This window comes from Scyliorhinus canicula, chromosome 14, assembly GCF_902713615.1.
Source record: "Scyliorhinus canicula chromosome 14, sScyCan1.1, whole genome shotgun sequence".
NCBI classification, from domain to species: domain Eukaryota; kingdom Metazoa; phylum Chordata; class Chondrichthyes; order Carcharhiniformes; family Scyliorhinidae; genus Scyliorhinus; species Scyliorhinus canicula.
The window spans coordinates 27,659,677-27,672,340 of NC_052159.1; the positions used below are offsets into that span (position 1 = coordinate 27,659,677).

Below are 12,664 nucleotides of genomic sequence, written 5' to 3' on the forward strand. Positions count from 1 at the left end.
ACGGTGGACTTTAAGTCCGCCTACCACCAGCTCCCCATCCGCACGAGTGACCCCAAGTATACTGCCTTTGAGGCAGATGGGCGGCTCTACCACTTTTTTAGGGTTCCTTTCGGTGTCACTAACGGGGTCTCGGTCTTCCAGCGAGATGGACCGAATGGTTGACTGATACGGTTTACGGGCAACACTCCCGTATCTCAATAATGTCACCATCTGCGGCCACGACCAGCAGGACCACGACACCAACCTCCGAAAATTCCTCCAGACCGCGAAAATCCTTAACCTTACGTATAACAAGGATAAATGAGTCTGTAGCACAGACCGCCGAGCCATCCTCGGCTACGTAGTGCGAAATGGAGTGATAGGCCCCGACCCTGAACGCATGCGCCCCCTTATGGAGTTTCCCCTCCCTCACTGCTCCAAGGCCCTGAAGCGCTGCCTAGGTTTTTTTCTTACCACGCCCAGTGGGTCCCCAACTATGCAGACAAGGCCCGTCCTCTGATCCAATCCAGTCTTTCCCCTGTTGATAGAGGCCCGCCAGGCCTTCAGCCGCATCAAAGTGGATATTGCAAAGTCCACGATGCACGCCATCGACGAGTCCCTCCCCTTCCAGGTCGAGAGCGACGCGTCCAACGTAGCTCTGGCGGCCACCCTCAACCAAGCGGGCAGACCCGTGGCCTTCTTCATGGGTACACTCCATGCTTCCGAAATCCGCCACTCCTCAGTCGAAAAGGAGGTCCAGGCCATAGTAGAAGCTGTGCGACATTGGAGGCATTACCTGGCCGGCAGGAGATTCACTCTCCTCACTGACCAACGGTCGGTCGCCTTTGTGTTTGATAATGCACAGCGGGACAAGATAAAAAAACGATAAGATCTTGCGGTGGAGGATCGAACTCTCCACCGATAACTACAAGATCTTGTATTGTCCCGGGAAGCTAAACAAGCCTCCTGATGCCCTGTACTGCGGCAGATGTGCCAACGCACAAGTGGACTGCCTCCAAGCCCTCCACAAGGACCTCTGCCACCCGGTGGTCACTCGCTTCTTCCATTTTGTCAAGACCTGCAACCTGCCCTACTCCATCGAGGAGGTCGGGACAGCCACCAGGAATTGCCAAATCTGCGCGGAGTGCAAGCCGCACTTCTACCGGCCAGAGAAAGCGCACCTGATAAAGGCTTCTCATCCTTTTGAACGCCTCAGCCTGGACTTCAAAGGTCCCCTCCCCTCCACTGACCGCAACACGTACTTGCTGAACGTGATTGACGAGTACTCCCGATTCCCATTCGCCATCCCCTGCCCCGACATGACCGCAACCACTGTCATCAAAGCCCTCCATAGCATCTTTACATTGTTTGGGTTCCCTGCTTACATATAGTGATAGGGGGTCCTCCTTATGAGCGACGAACTGCGTCAATTCCTGCTCAGCAAGGGCACTGCCTCGAGCAGGACGACCAGTTACAACCCCCGGGGTAATGGAGAGGTAGAGAGGGAGAACGGAACGGACTGGAAGATCGTCCAACTGGCCCTACAGTCCAGAAATCTCCCAGTCTCCCGCTGGCAGGAAGTCCTCCCGGATGCCCTCCACTCCATCCGGTCCCTGCTCGGCACCACGACCAGCCAAACACCTCACGAACGCCTCCTTGTTTTCCCCAGGAAGTCCTCCACTGGGACCTCGCTCCCGACCTAGCTGGCAGCCCCCGGACCCATCCTTCTCCGAAAACACGTGCGGGCACACAAGTCGGACCCGTTGGTCCATCTTCTCCATGCTAACCCCCAGTACGCCTACGTGGCGTACCCAGACGGCCGACAAGACACGGTCTCCCTACGAGACCTGGCGCCCGCCGGATCCCCGCGCACACCCCCGCCACCCGTCCCACCCACCATCCCACCGGTGCACCTTACAGCTGCCCCCTTCCACCGGCCCCGTCTGGGCCCCCCCGGCCACCGACACACCCCGCAGACGCTCCCTTCCCAGGTCAATCAGCTCCCCCACCAGCGCCGTTTCGGGGTGTTGAACTGCCACAGAGATCGAAACCACGCTCCCGGAGTCACAGATGCCCGAACCTCCACCGGCGTCACCACCGAAGCCTCGACCATCACAGAGGACGACCAGGGCCCCCGATCGACTGATTGCTTCATTTTAACGTGTATATAGTTACGTAAAATTGTAAATAGTTACGATAATAAGGCAAAACACTGTACGGAGGCATTACGGTACCTCCATAACCCTAACTTCTACTACGTTACCATGTTGTAATACCAAGCCACCACCCCCACCGGACTCTTTTTTTAACAGGGGGTGAATGCGGTAGTCTGTGTAGAGGTATTACTGTACCTAGTAATGCTGGAACACCATTGGTAGATAATGTATGTTTTCTATTGGTCGAGCCTGTATAGTAGCTCCGCCCTGCAAGGCGGGGTATAAGAGCCCGTGCCGCCCCAGCAGCTTCCTTTCTGTACCTGAGCTGCTGGGGGAAACATCTAACTTATTAAAGCCTTCAGTTGTACTATAACCTCGCTTTAGTAGTCATTGATTGTGCATCACTCCCCCGACCTCTGACTCGACCAATCCAATTTCGGCTCAAGAACCATGTTAAAATCCGCCCCTCATTACCAATCGGTGCGGGTCCAGGTCCGGATCTTCCCCGGCACCCACCTCATAAACTCTACATCGTCCCAGTTCAGGGCATAAACATTCACCAACACCACCGGCATCCCCTGCAATTTCCCACTCGCTAAAGCGAACCTCCCCCACAGTCTGCCATTATGTTTCCCAATTCAATACTAAGACCACCACCCCACTAGTCTTCAAATCCAATCCTGAATGAATGACCCGCCCTACCCACCCTTTCCTGAGCCTAGTTTGATCCCCAATCTTCCTGCAAGAATGCCACATCCGCCTTTAAGCTCCTCAGTTGCGCAAACACACGAGCCCTCTTGACCGGCCCATTCAACCTTCTCACATTCCATGTGATCAACCTGGTCGGGGGACTCTTTCTCTCTCTCCTCTCTCCCCCAGATCAACTATCCGCCCCAGCCCCACCCCCCAATCAACCATAGCCCCTCCCTAGCCAGCCTCTGGCCTGCGCCCCGCACCCCATCAGGCCTGCCCTCAGATGTCCACCATCATTGACCTACCCTCATACCATATTTCAAAAGCCGCTCCCTTGTCCCCCCTCCCCCCACAAAACAATCTCAATCCCCATCAACCCTCTAACCACCTGCTCACCACCCCCCCCCCCCCCCCCCCCCCCCCCCCAAACTGCGCTTCCGTAAACTAGCTCGTCCAGCTAGCCTGGCAGCCCCCGCCCATGGCACCTAGCACTGTGGTGCATTAATATTGTACAAACTGGTTACTTTAAATTAAACAATAAGAAAGATGCCATTTGGGGTAATAAAGCTTGAAAATCCATCACAAATCTGAGATGGTATTGCTAGTTTTGGAATACAGCCCTGGCGAAGATTAAAAATTAAGTTAATCATTAGAATATTGCAAACACTTTATTAGCAGAATTATTAAACACTTCCCTCTCACACAGACCCATCATTTGATCATACATTGTGTGATTTTAAAATGATCTTTTATTTATCGCTCTATTTACCCCTCTCTCCTGAAAAACTAATCTGCATGGAACCAAGGACACAAGCAATCCTTGCTCTATGGATCATTGTCCCTGGACAGTAAGTAAGGCAAGCTACCTGACTATGAAGATTCAAATGTCTGATTATGCTGTCATCTGATGACAACCTGCACATATTTTCCAGCACAAGGTACTGGATTTGAAGAATGTTAGCCTGGACTAACTTTCTCAGGCATGGTAGGTCCCCCATCCTTCATCATATGGCTGAAAGTGGCTAATTCAAGCATTAGAACTCAAATTCTTGGCCTGTACACCTCCATATTATTTCAGGATATACTGATTAAGCAAAGTAGAATCTCCATATGTGGAGTAACAATGTGATTTAACACTTCAATACACAAATACCTTTGTAAATTTTTACACATTAAAATCATTCTTTCCGAATAACAGCCAACCTGTATCAAGTAGCTTCTCAGCTTTATATTGTTGGTGCTTCTCAAAGTTAATTAACTCCCCATTGCCCCCTCCAGTCTTCGCCTGTAATTCTGCTCTAATTTCATCAAGTTGCTGTTTTGATTTTGCTGTATCCTGGAGATGGGGAAGAAGCAACTTTTAAGAGGTGATTGGAATAAAATATGCACAAATTATTTTTAAAATGTTTCGAACCCTAGTCCAATTCCAACAGACTAAACTCAAGCCAAATTGGATGCAAACTTGCAACCTGCTTCAATAGCATACAAACTTGGCACTATTCTTCTTGTCTGATATAACATAGATTTCTTGAAAATGAATTTTTTTTGTACAAACATCCAAGTCAAGCTAGTAGAAATCTAGTCTGAATAAAACCCTGAGCAAGCTTAGTGACACTTATTAAAGTTACACCAATCACACTAAGTCAGTTTTGAGCCTTCAAAATTATATAGCACCACTTACTGATCTCAGTCTTACGATGGCTTGCTCCAACACAACAATGTCCCTCTCTTGCTTTTCAATTTCAATCTAATATAAAGATATTCAATTATTATACTTCAACAATACAGTACCATCTAAAATTGGCTGTAAAATGATCACATTTGTTCCATGTATTTCAAGTAAACGATGCCTGCATCGTAATGCAAGTTACGCATATCAAAGGTTACATACCATGAAATATATACAACAGTCACTTATGATGCATGCCACCTGCATTATGAGGTAAACATATAATCATGTAACCTTTCATTACCATTTAAGGCATGCACAGCCATATAAAAATGAACTTGTTGCAGAGCTCCAACTTGGGTATTTGTAGTGATTATATAAGAAATAAATTAATCAATTAACTTAAAAGTCCCTTCTTGGAAATAATATGATGTGGAGATGCCGGCGTTGGACTGGGGTGAGCACAGTAAGAAGTCTTACAACACCAGGTTAAAGTCCAACAGGTTTGTTTCAAACACGAGCTTTCGGAGCACGGCTCCTTCTTCAGGTGAATGGAAAGGCATTTCTGGAACAAGCCTTTCCATTCACCTGAAGAAGGAGCCGTGCTCCGAAAGCTCGTGTTTGAAACAAACCTGTTGGACTTTAACCTGGTGTTGTAAGACTTCTTACTGTGGAAATAATATGACACTGCACAAATAATTTTATGATATGCCACCTGGTCTCTGAGGTGGTGGGTTCAAGCCCCACATCAAGGGCTTGAGCACAAAAGTCTAAACAGATACTCAAGTTTACTTGAGAGAGTGCTGCACCGTTGGAGGTGCTGTCTTTCAGATGCAAAGTTAGGCATAAGTTGAAAGAAAAGCCATGGATTTATCCTTAATTCTCAAACCAACAGTGCAAGAATAGATAATCTGGTCATTATAACATTGTTATTAGTGGGATCTTGCTGTGTATAAATTGGCTGCCATATTTCCTATATTGCAACACAATGCCTCAACTAGGAGCAGGAGTAGGCCACTCGGCCCCTCAAGCCTGCTCCACCCTTCAATAAAGATCATGGCTGATCGGACTTTGAAAAAAAACTACTTCATTACCATATTGTACCGTACCTTGTAGAAGCAGAGAGCTTTTCAACTTTACTACAGAGAACATTCTTTGCAGTATAAAATGACATGCCAAATCAAAAAAACCAATTGACCAAGGCAAGAGAAACCAACAAGGTAAAAGATTTTCCTTTACAGCGGCATTGCCACAAGTGTGTTGCGCAGAACTTCATCCCAAACACATTTTCAGGGATCAACTTAATTTAAATATTCGGATTGGGAATTCACCACCTTGGTGGCAAATTGCATGATGTTGTAAGGATTTAAATGCCTTCAACACATTTAAGGAACTAAATAACAACAGAAAATGTTTCACTCAGAGTATCAGGACCAGGTCTGAAATGCCTGAAATCCAGTGCAGGCCACTGAAATCCCAAATTTTCTGAAGTTTACGAATTGATGCACAAAATAAATTCCTTTGAGAAGGGAAGAATGTTTTGGAACATAAGCGAGATGGTTGAACTTCACAGACCACAGGCACAATTAAAGAAGTTGGCGCTGGTAGAAGGTGCCACCAGTATTCTGACGTTTAATCATAGGAGTTTGTAGAAAATATGTAGAAAATATTTTTGCCATCTTCCCTTTGTGATGAAGGGCTTCAAGAACTCACCACTAATATCCAGAATGCTAATGTTGCACCTCAATCTTGACCCATAAATACAACTCCGTTCACAGCTGACCACAAGCACCTACTAAAAAACTCAATGTGATATGCAATTGGTTGCTCATGCACTTGTCATCAGCCCCATTATGGTGTGAATGCTGTCATCTGGTTTAACTACATCTCACTGCAAATGGAGTATGCTTCCTCTTTTCATTCTTCTTAACAACCAGAACACACACAAAAGATGACTGACCACAGATAACATCTTGCATTCGCCCTCCTCTGCTCCTCTAGCCATTCAATCTACGATCAGAGAAAGCTTTGGAACTCCAAGGAGACTGAAGGTGAGAGAACTGAGTGACGTTGGGTTAGGTTCAGTCGTATGTAGTCACGAGTGATGGTTATTTGTCGTGAGGAAAGCTCTGGTGCTCCTCAGTTTCTGCAGAGATCTGACTCCTGTTTTTCTGCTGACAGCACGTTCACACCCATCCTCTGAAAGGGGTCGGCATTGGGGGCTTTAGAACTTTGATCACTGTGCCGAGGTGGGGGTGCGGCCAGGCCCGTTGTGAAGATTAACATGACAGGAGGTTTAACATGCATCAGATGTGACATGTTTTAATAATGAACATTTTATGGTGACAGATTTCTATTTCCCCTAGCGACAGATAGTGACCTCACCAGTGCCCGCTCAGTGCTCCTCATCTTGATCTTCTGTGGTCTAATGCTACATCTGGCTGTGTCCCCAGATGAACAGCAGAGATGGAAGGAGAATGGTGTTTTCTGAGCCCTGTGGCATTTTGATGCCCTTGGCGGATGTCTTCTGGAAGCCAACCTACTGGTGTCACCGTGGCCCCAGTTCTACCCGCTGCAGGCGAGATATGCCGGTGTCAGGAGTGGGGATTCGGAAGAATTGGAGACTGCTCCTTGGTGGCAGTGCTCCAGCGCTTCCCCCTCCCTGACAGTGCCTATAGGGCCAGAGGGGGGGGGGGGGGGAACACTACATGGGAGGAGTGAATGGAGTGAGCTCCAGAGGCCTGAGTCCCCTGGCGCTGCCAGTCCTGGAGGCTTCCTATTGTCTGCACCATGGTGTCAACGCCCTCAGTGATGATCCTCCGTGACTCGCCACGTTCTGCAGTGCCTCCGCAATGTTCATCTGCGTCTGGGACATGTCCCAAAATGACTGGGAAAAGATGGAGAGGACCTCAGCTATGGTCATCACAGACTGAGCCATGCCTTGTTCACCGCCAAAGCACAGGCTTCATGCTTCAGGTTTTCCACTGCAATTGCCACCTTGCGCTGTTGGCCTCTGCACCACGCATTGTTGCACCATCTCCTGTGCCTCCAGCCTTTGGGACTCCTCCAAGTAGCCTTGCAATCATTGCCTTCTTTTCCTGATCTCACGGCTGTGTCCCATCATCGACATCAGTTCTGAAAGAACTTTGACCCGAGGCTCGGCATCAGGCTGGGACCCATTTGTGTCATGGGATCCAGCAGACATCTAACTTCTGCCTCCCTTGGATGTTTCTGCCTCCTCCACCTGATGTACATCAGCAGCCACGTGGTGCTCACCAGTTTGTGTCCTAGAAGCCTGTCCACTAATGTCGCTCACCAAGGTGTGATGGAAGGTTCTAGTGATAGCTGCGAGGCCTCTTCGGAGCTCTCCTCTATGGTGGTCTCTTGGGTGATAGCGGAAAGAGGGGAATGACTCGCAATCGTTCAGCTTCATCATATGGAGACCCTGTGCATGGACATGTGATCAGTAAGTGGGAAGGATCATTTTGTCTCACATGGACTACTCACTTGATACGGGTGAAGAGGCAGTAGATCCTAACCTCTCTCGCCCAGGCCAACCTCCCTGTCCATGACTGTTCTTCCCTCGGGCAATCACGTGATTTTCAGGGCCCATTCTTCATAGAGGGCGAGGACTTGAATTTCAGGGACTGCAACCTTCTTGGCCCTTTCCCATTTATTATGGGCTATCTTCTCCTGCAGGTTTTTTAAAATAACTTCATTTACAGGATGTGGACATCGCTGGTTGAGCCAGCATTGATTGCTCATCCCTAGTTGCTCTTCACAAAGTGGTGGTGAGTTGTCTTCTTGAACCGGTGCAGTCCTTGAGGTGTATAAGTGGTCGAGGGTTTGGAAGATGTTGTCTGAGGAACCTTGGTGAGTTGCTTCAGTGCAACTTGTAGATGGCACACATGGCTGTCACTGTTTGTCAGTGGTGGAGGTTTTGAATGTTTGTGGAAGCTGAGTGACCCTGGCAAAACCCAAACTAAGCGTCCGTGAGCAGGTTATTGCCGAGTAAGTGCTGCTTGATAGCACGGTTGATGACTCCTTCCATCACTTAGCTGATGGAGAGTAGACTGATAGGGCAGTAATTGGCTGGGTTGGAGTTGTCCTGTTTCTTGTGTACAGGATGCACCTGGGTAATTTTCCACTTTGCCAGGTAGATGTCAGTGTTGCAGCTGTACTGGAACAGCTTGGCTAGGGACGTGGCAAATTCTGGAGCACAAGTCTTCAGTACTATTGCTGGGATATTGTCAGGGGCCATACCCTTTGCAGTGTCCAGGGCCTTCAGCCGTTTCTTGATATCACATGGGGTGAATCGTATTGGTTGAAAACTGACATCTGTGATGCCGGTGATCTCCGGATGAGTCAGAGATGGATCATCCACTCGGCACTTCTGGCTGAAGGCTGTTGCGAATAACTCAGTGTTGTCTTTTGCACATGTGTGTAGGGCTCCTCCATCATGGAGGATAGGGATATTTGTGGAGCCTCTTCCTCCTGCAGTGAGTTGTTTAATTGTTCACCACCATTCACGGCTGCATATGGCAGGACTACAGAGCTTGGATCAGATGCGTTCATTGTGGAATTGCTTAGCTCTGTCTATTATTTGCTGTTTATGATGTTTGGTACACAGGTAGTCCTGTGTTGTAGCTTCAACAGGTCGATACCTCATTTTTCAATATGCCTGATGTTGCTCCTGGCATGCTCGCCTGCACTCTTCATTGATTGAAGGCTGATCCCCTGGCTTGATGGTAATGGTAGGGGGGATATGCCGGGCCATAAGGTTACAGATTGTGGTTGAATACATTTCTGCTGCTGCTGATGGCCGACAGCGCCTCTTGAATGCCCAGTCTCGAGTTGCTAGATCTGTTTGATGGTAGTGCAACACAACACGATAGAGGATATATTCAATGTGAAGATGGGATTTTGTCTCCACAGGGACTGTGCAGTGGTCACTTCTACCGATACCGTCATGGACAGATGCATCTGCAGCAGGCAAATTGGTGAGGATGAGATCGACTATGTTTTTCCCTCTTGTTGGTTCCCTCACCACCTGCTGCAGTGCCAGTCTAGCAGTTATGTTCTTTAAGGCGCAGTCAGCTCAGTCTGTGGTGGTACTACTGAGCCGCACTTGGTGATGGACATTGAAATCCCCCACCCAGACCATATTTTGCGCCCTTGCCACCCTCAGTACTTCCTCTAAGTGGTGTTCAACATGTAAGTGGTGTTCAAAATGTTGTTGAATGCAAGCCGCAATCTTGCCACTGTGGCCATCGGGAAACACCCTGTCGCATGCGCCCAAAACCAGACTTTGAAATTTCTCTGTTGAAGTGCACCCAAAGTTTGTGATTCAATACACTTGCTCAGGTGAATAAAGCCACATGATTCCACAGATGTTCAACAAAAATACTTATCTTACAGTCTTTATATCTTGTTCACTAATGTTCAGCATTAATATGAGATACGTTATCAATTAAGAGGCAAACTATGGATCAAACCCACCACTTAAGCACAATAAATGCCAAATGCGGCTAAAACAGAGACCATGGGCTGGATTCTCCGTCGTGCCAAATTTCTACCCTGACCCGCTGGCGGAATTCTCCATTACGCCAGCCGGTCAATGGGGTTTCCCATTGTGGGGCAGCACCGGCAAAACGGATAATCACGCCGGCGGAGAATCCCGTCCCAGATATTTCTCAACAACCCATTCCGGAGTTAATTAACAGAGTCAAACAATCTCACTGAAACTCCATGGCCGGAATTCTCCGACCCTCCGCACCATAATCATGCATGGCGCGGGGGCGGAGAACGGGGTCTCAGATCCGCAATTGGCTCCGACGGCGGGATGCGACTCCCCACGGACCGGAGAATCGCTGCCAGCCAAGCGCACAGTCGCCACGGCACCGGCCGTGGGTCGTTGAAGGAGGCCCCTGCGGCGATTCGTCACGATCAACAGGCCACGTGTCCGTCGAGTTCTGCCGGCGTGGTTCCACATGGCGGGAGCTCGGGGTCGTGGCCATGGTGGCCATCCTGGTGGGGGGGACGGAGGGGCTCCGTGACGGCCAAGCCTGCGATCGGGAGTTAGGGGCTCATCTTCTTCCGTGCCAGCCCGCTGTGTGGCTCCGCCATGGTGCGCGGGGGCCGGCCCAAAAACGGCCGCCACGTAAATGCGCAGACTTGCGGCCGGAAGTGCAGGGCCCCGTATCGGCAGCAGGAGCTGCGGGGCACACACTGGGGCCCTGCTTTCCGTCTCGAAATCGGAGAATCACTCCAAGCTTTTTGAAAAAAGCCCCATATTCGGAGAATGCTGGCCCAGCTCTCTCACAAGAAAAACTAATCTTCACCTTCAGAGATCTCACCTTAGAATTCTCTCCAAAAGTCACTCCAACTGTTGTGGCGTCAAAAACAACCCACCCCACAGGGTCATTACCTGCAATTCCATTCCCTTAGTTTCCCAAGCATGCTTTCAAGCACCAACTCACAGCACAACTTCATATCTTTAGCCGCACAGAGCAGAACACTACTGCTCCAAAGGGGTATGTTTGCCCCAAATGTCCGGCGTACGGAGTCACCAATTTTTGGCTACCTTTTTCACTTAATGTCTGTTCCCAGCAACCCTCCTCCTGTTTGAGGCCTTTTCCTGTCCTCCCTTTGAGACTCTTCTTTTGGGACTTCTGCTGGTCCCTACCAGGAATACTTTAGCTCTATGACACTGTACTTCTGGTCGTCTGACCAGGATCTTTCTGCATCAGTTTCTTACCTGCACAGCTTGCTGGGCCCAAGAATGTAAATTGCAGGGGTAAGATTCTCTGGACTCCTCGCCGCGTGTTTCTCGGCAGCGGGAAATGGTTCACCACTGGCTGGCTGCAGGATCTTCTGGCCCCATCGTTTTCAATGGGATTTCCCACTGAATCCGCCTCACACCGCCAGGAAACCCGCGCCAGGGTTGCACCACAAGCAGGACCAGAAGAACCCGTCAGTGTGAACAGCTGGAAAATCTTGCCCCGGTCTATGCATATGCAACACTCTGTGGTCCGACAGGAGTTGAATTTTTCAACCTCACTCTCAACGTTGTGGTAAATTTGACTTTCAGAACACCTCACTCTTGGAAATAAGCACGCTTTGCTATAATGAAGGTTTATTTACAAAAGCTTTACAATTTTTTTTACAAGTACTTATAAACCTCTAAACAATAGCTTATTACATTTTGTTGCATAATTACACACCGTAGTCCAGGAAAAATATACTGGCATTGGAGGCAGTACAGAAAACGTCCACAACATTTATCTGGGTTATGGAGGGATTTTCTTTTGAGACGTTCGGTAGGTTCAGCCTGTACTCATATCAGTTCAGAAGAATGAGAGGTGACCTTATTGAGGCATAGAGGATTAGAACATAGAACAGTACAGCACAGAACAGGCCCTTCGGCCCTCGATGTTGTGCCGAGCAATGATCACCCTACTCAAACCCACGTATCCACCCTATACCCGTAACCCAACAACCCCCCCCCCCCCCCCCTAACCTTACTTTTTTTTTTAGGACACTACGGGCAATTTAGCATGGCCAATCCACCTAACCCGCACATCTTTGGACTGTGGGAGGAAACCGGAGCACCCGGAGGAAACCCACGCACACACGGGGAGGACGTGCAGACTCCGCACAGACAGTGACCCAGCCGGGAATCGAACCTGGGACCCTGGAGCTGTGAAGCATTTATGCTAACCACCATGCTACCGTGCTGCCCTTAAGATTCTTAAGGAGTTGTCAGGTTAGATGCCGAGACTTTGCTTCCCCTTGCGGGAGAGTCTTGGGCATAATCCCAGAGTAAAGGGTTGCCCATTGAAGACAGAGATGAAGAGGAATTTCTTCTCCGTGTAGAGAATCTGTGCAATTCTTTACCTCAAAAAGGGCTTTAGAGGTCGTGTTTGAAGTTGAGATAGACAGATTTTTAATCAGTAATGGCATCAAGGGTTATGGGGTTAAGGCGGGAAAGTGGGAGTTGAAGATTATCACACCAGATCAATCATTTTTTAAAAATGTTTTTATTGGGTTTTTTGGTATACATAACAAATATAAATACGAACAGATTGCGCAAGAGAGTACTCGGGGAGTATCATTCGAGTTATTTATATCGAGATCGGTTTTAACTATTTACACAAATTTATCAGTT

General features: G+C 48.6%; 1 protein-coding gene across 16 annotated transcripts in view; it reads right to left on the minus strand.

Moving 5' to 3' along the window:
- The window catches only part of tsga10 (testis specific, 10), a 243,823-nt gene that overhangs the window by 170,199 nt on the left and 60,960 nt on the right, over window positions 1-12,664 (minus strand). For 9 of the 16 annotated variants that reach the window (XM_038818645.1, XM_038818643.1, XM_038818644.1 and 6 more), the window contains 2 exons: window positions 4,510-4,575; window positions 4,032-4,164 (listed from right to left, as the gene is read on the minus strand). The exons of 2 other annotated variants lie outside the window; for them this stretch is intronic. Coding sequence is in view for 7 of the 14 variants with exons in the window: in XM_038818638.1 (XP_038674566.1) it covers window positions 4,032-4,164; window positions 4,510-4,575 (199 nt within the window). In the remaining 7 variants the exon portion in view is untranslated. Of the gene's footprint in view, window positions 1-4,031; window positions 4,165-4,509; window positions 4,576-4,619; window positions 4,702-6,210; window positions 6,265-6,457; window positions 6,518-12,664 lie in introns of those variants that run through there. 5 more of the 16 variants (XM_038818641.1, XM_038818652.1, XM_038818649.1 and 2 more) reach the window with 5 other exon arrangements.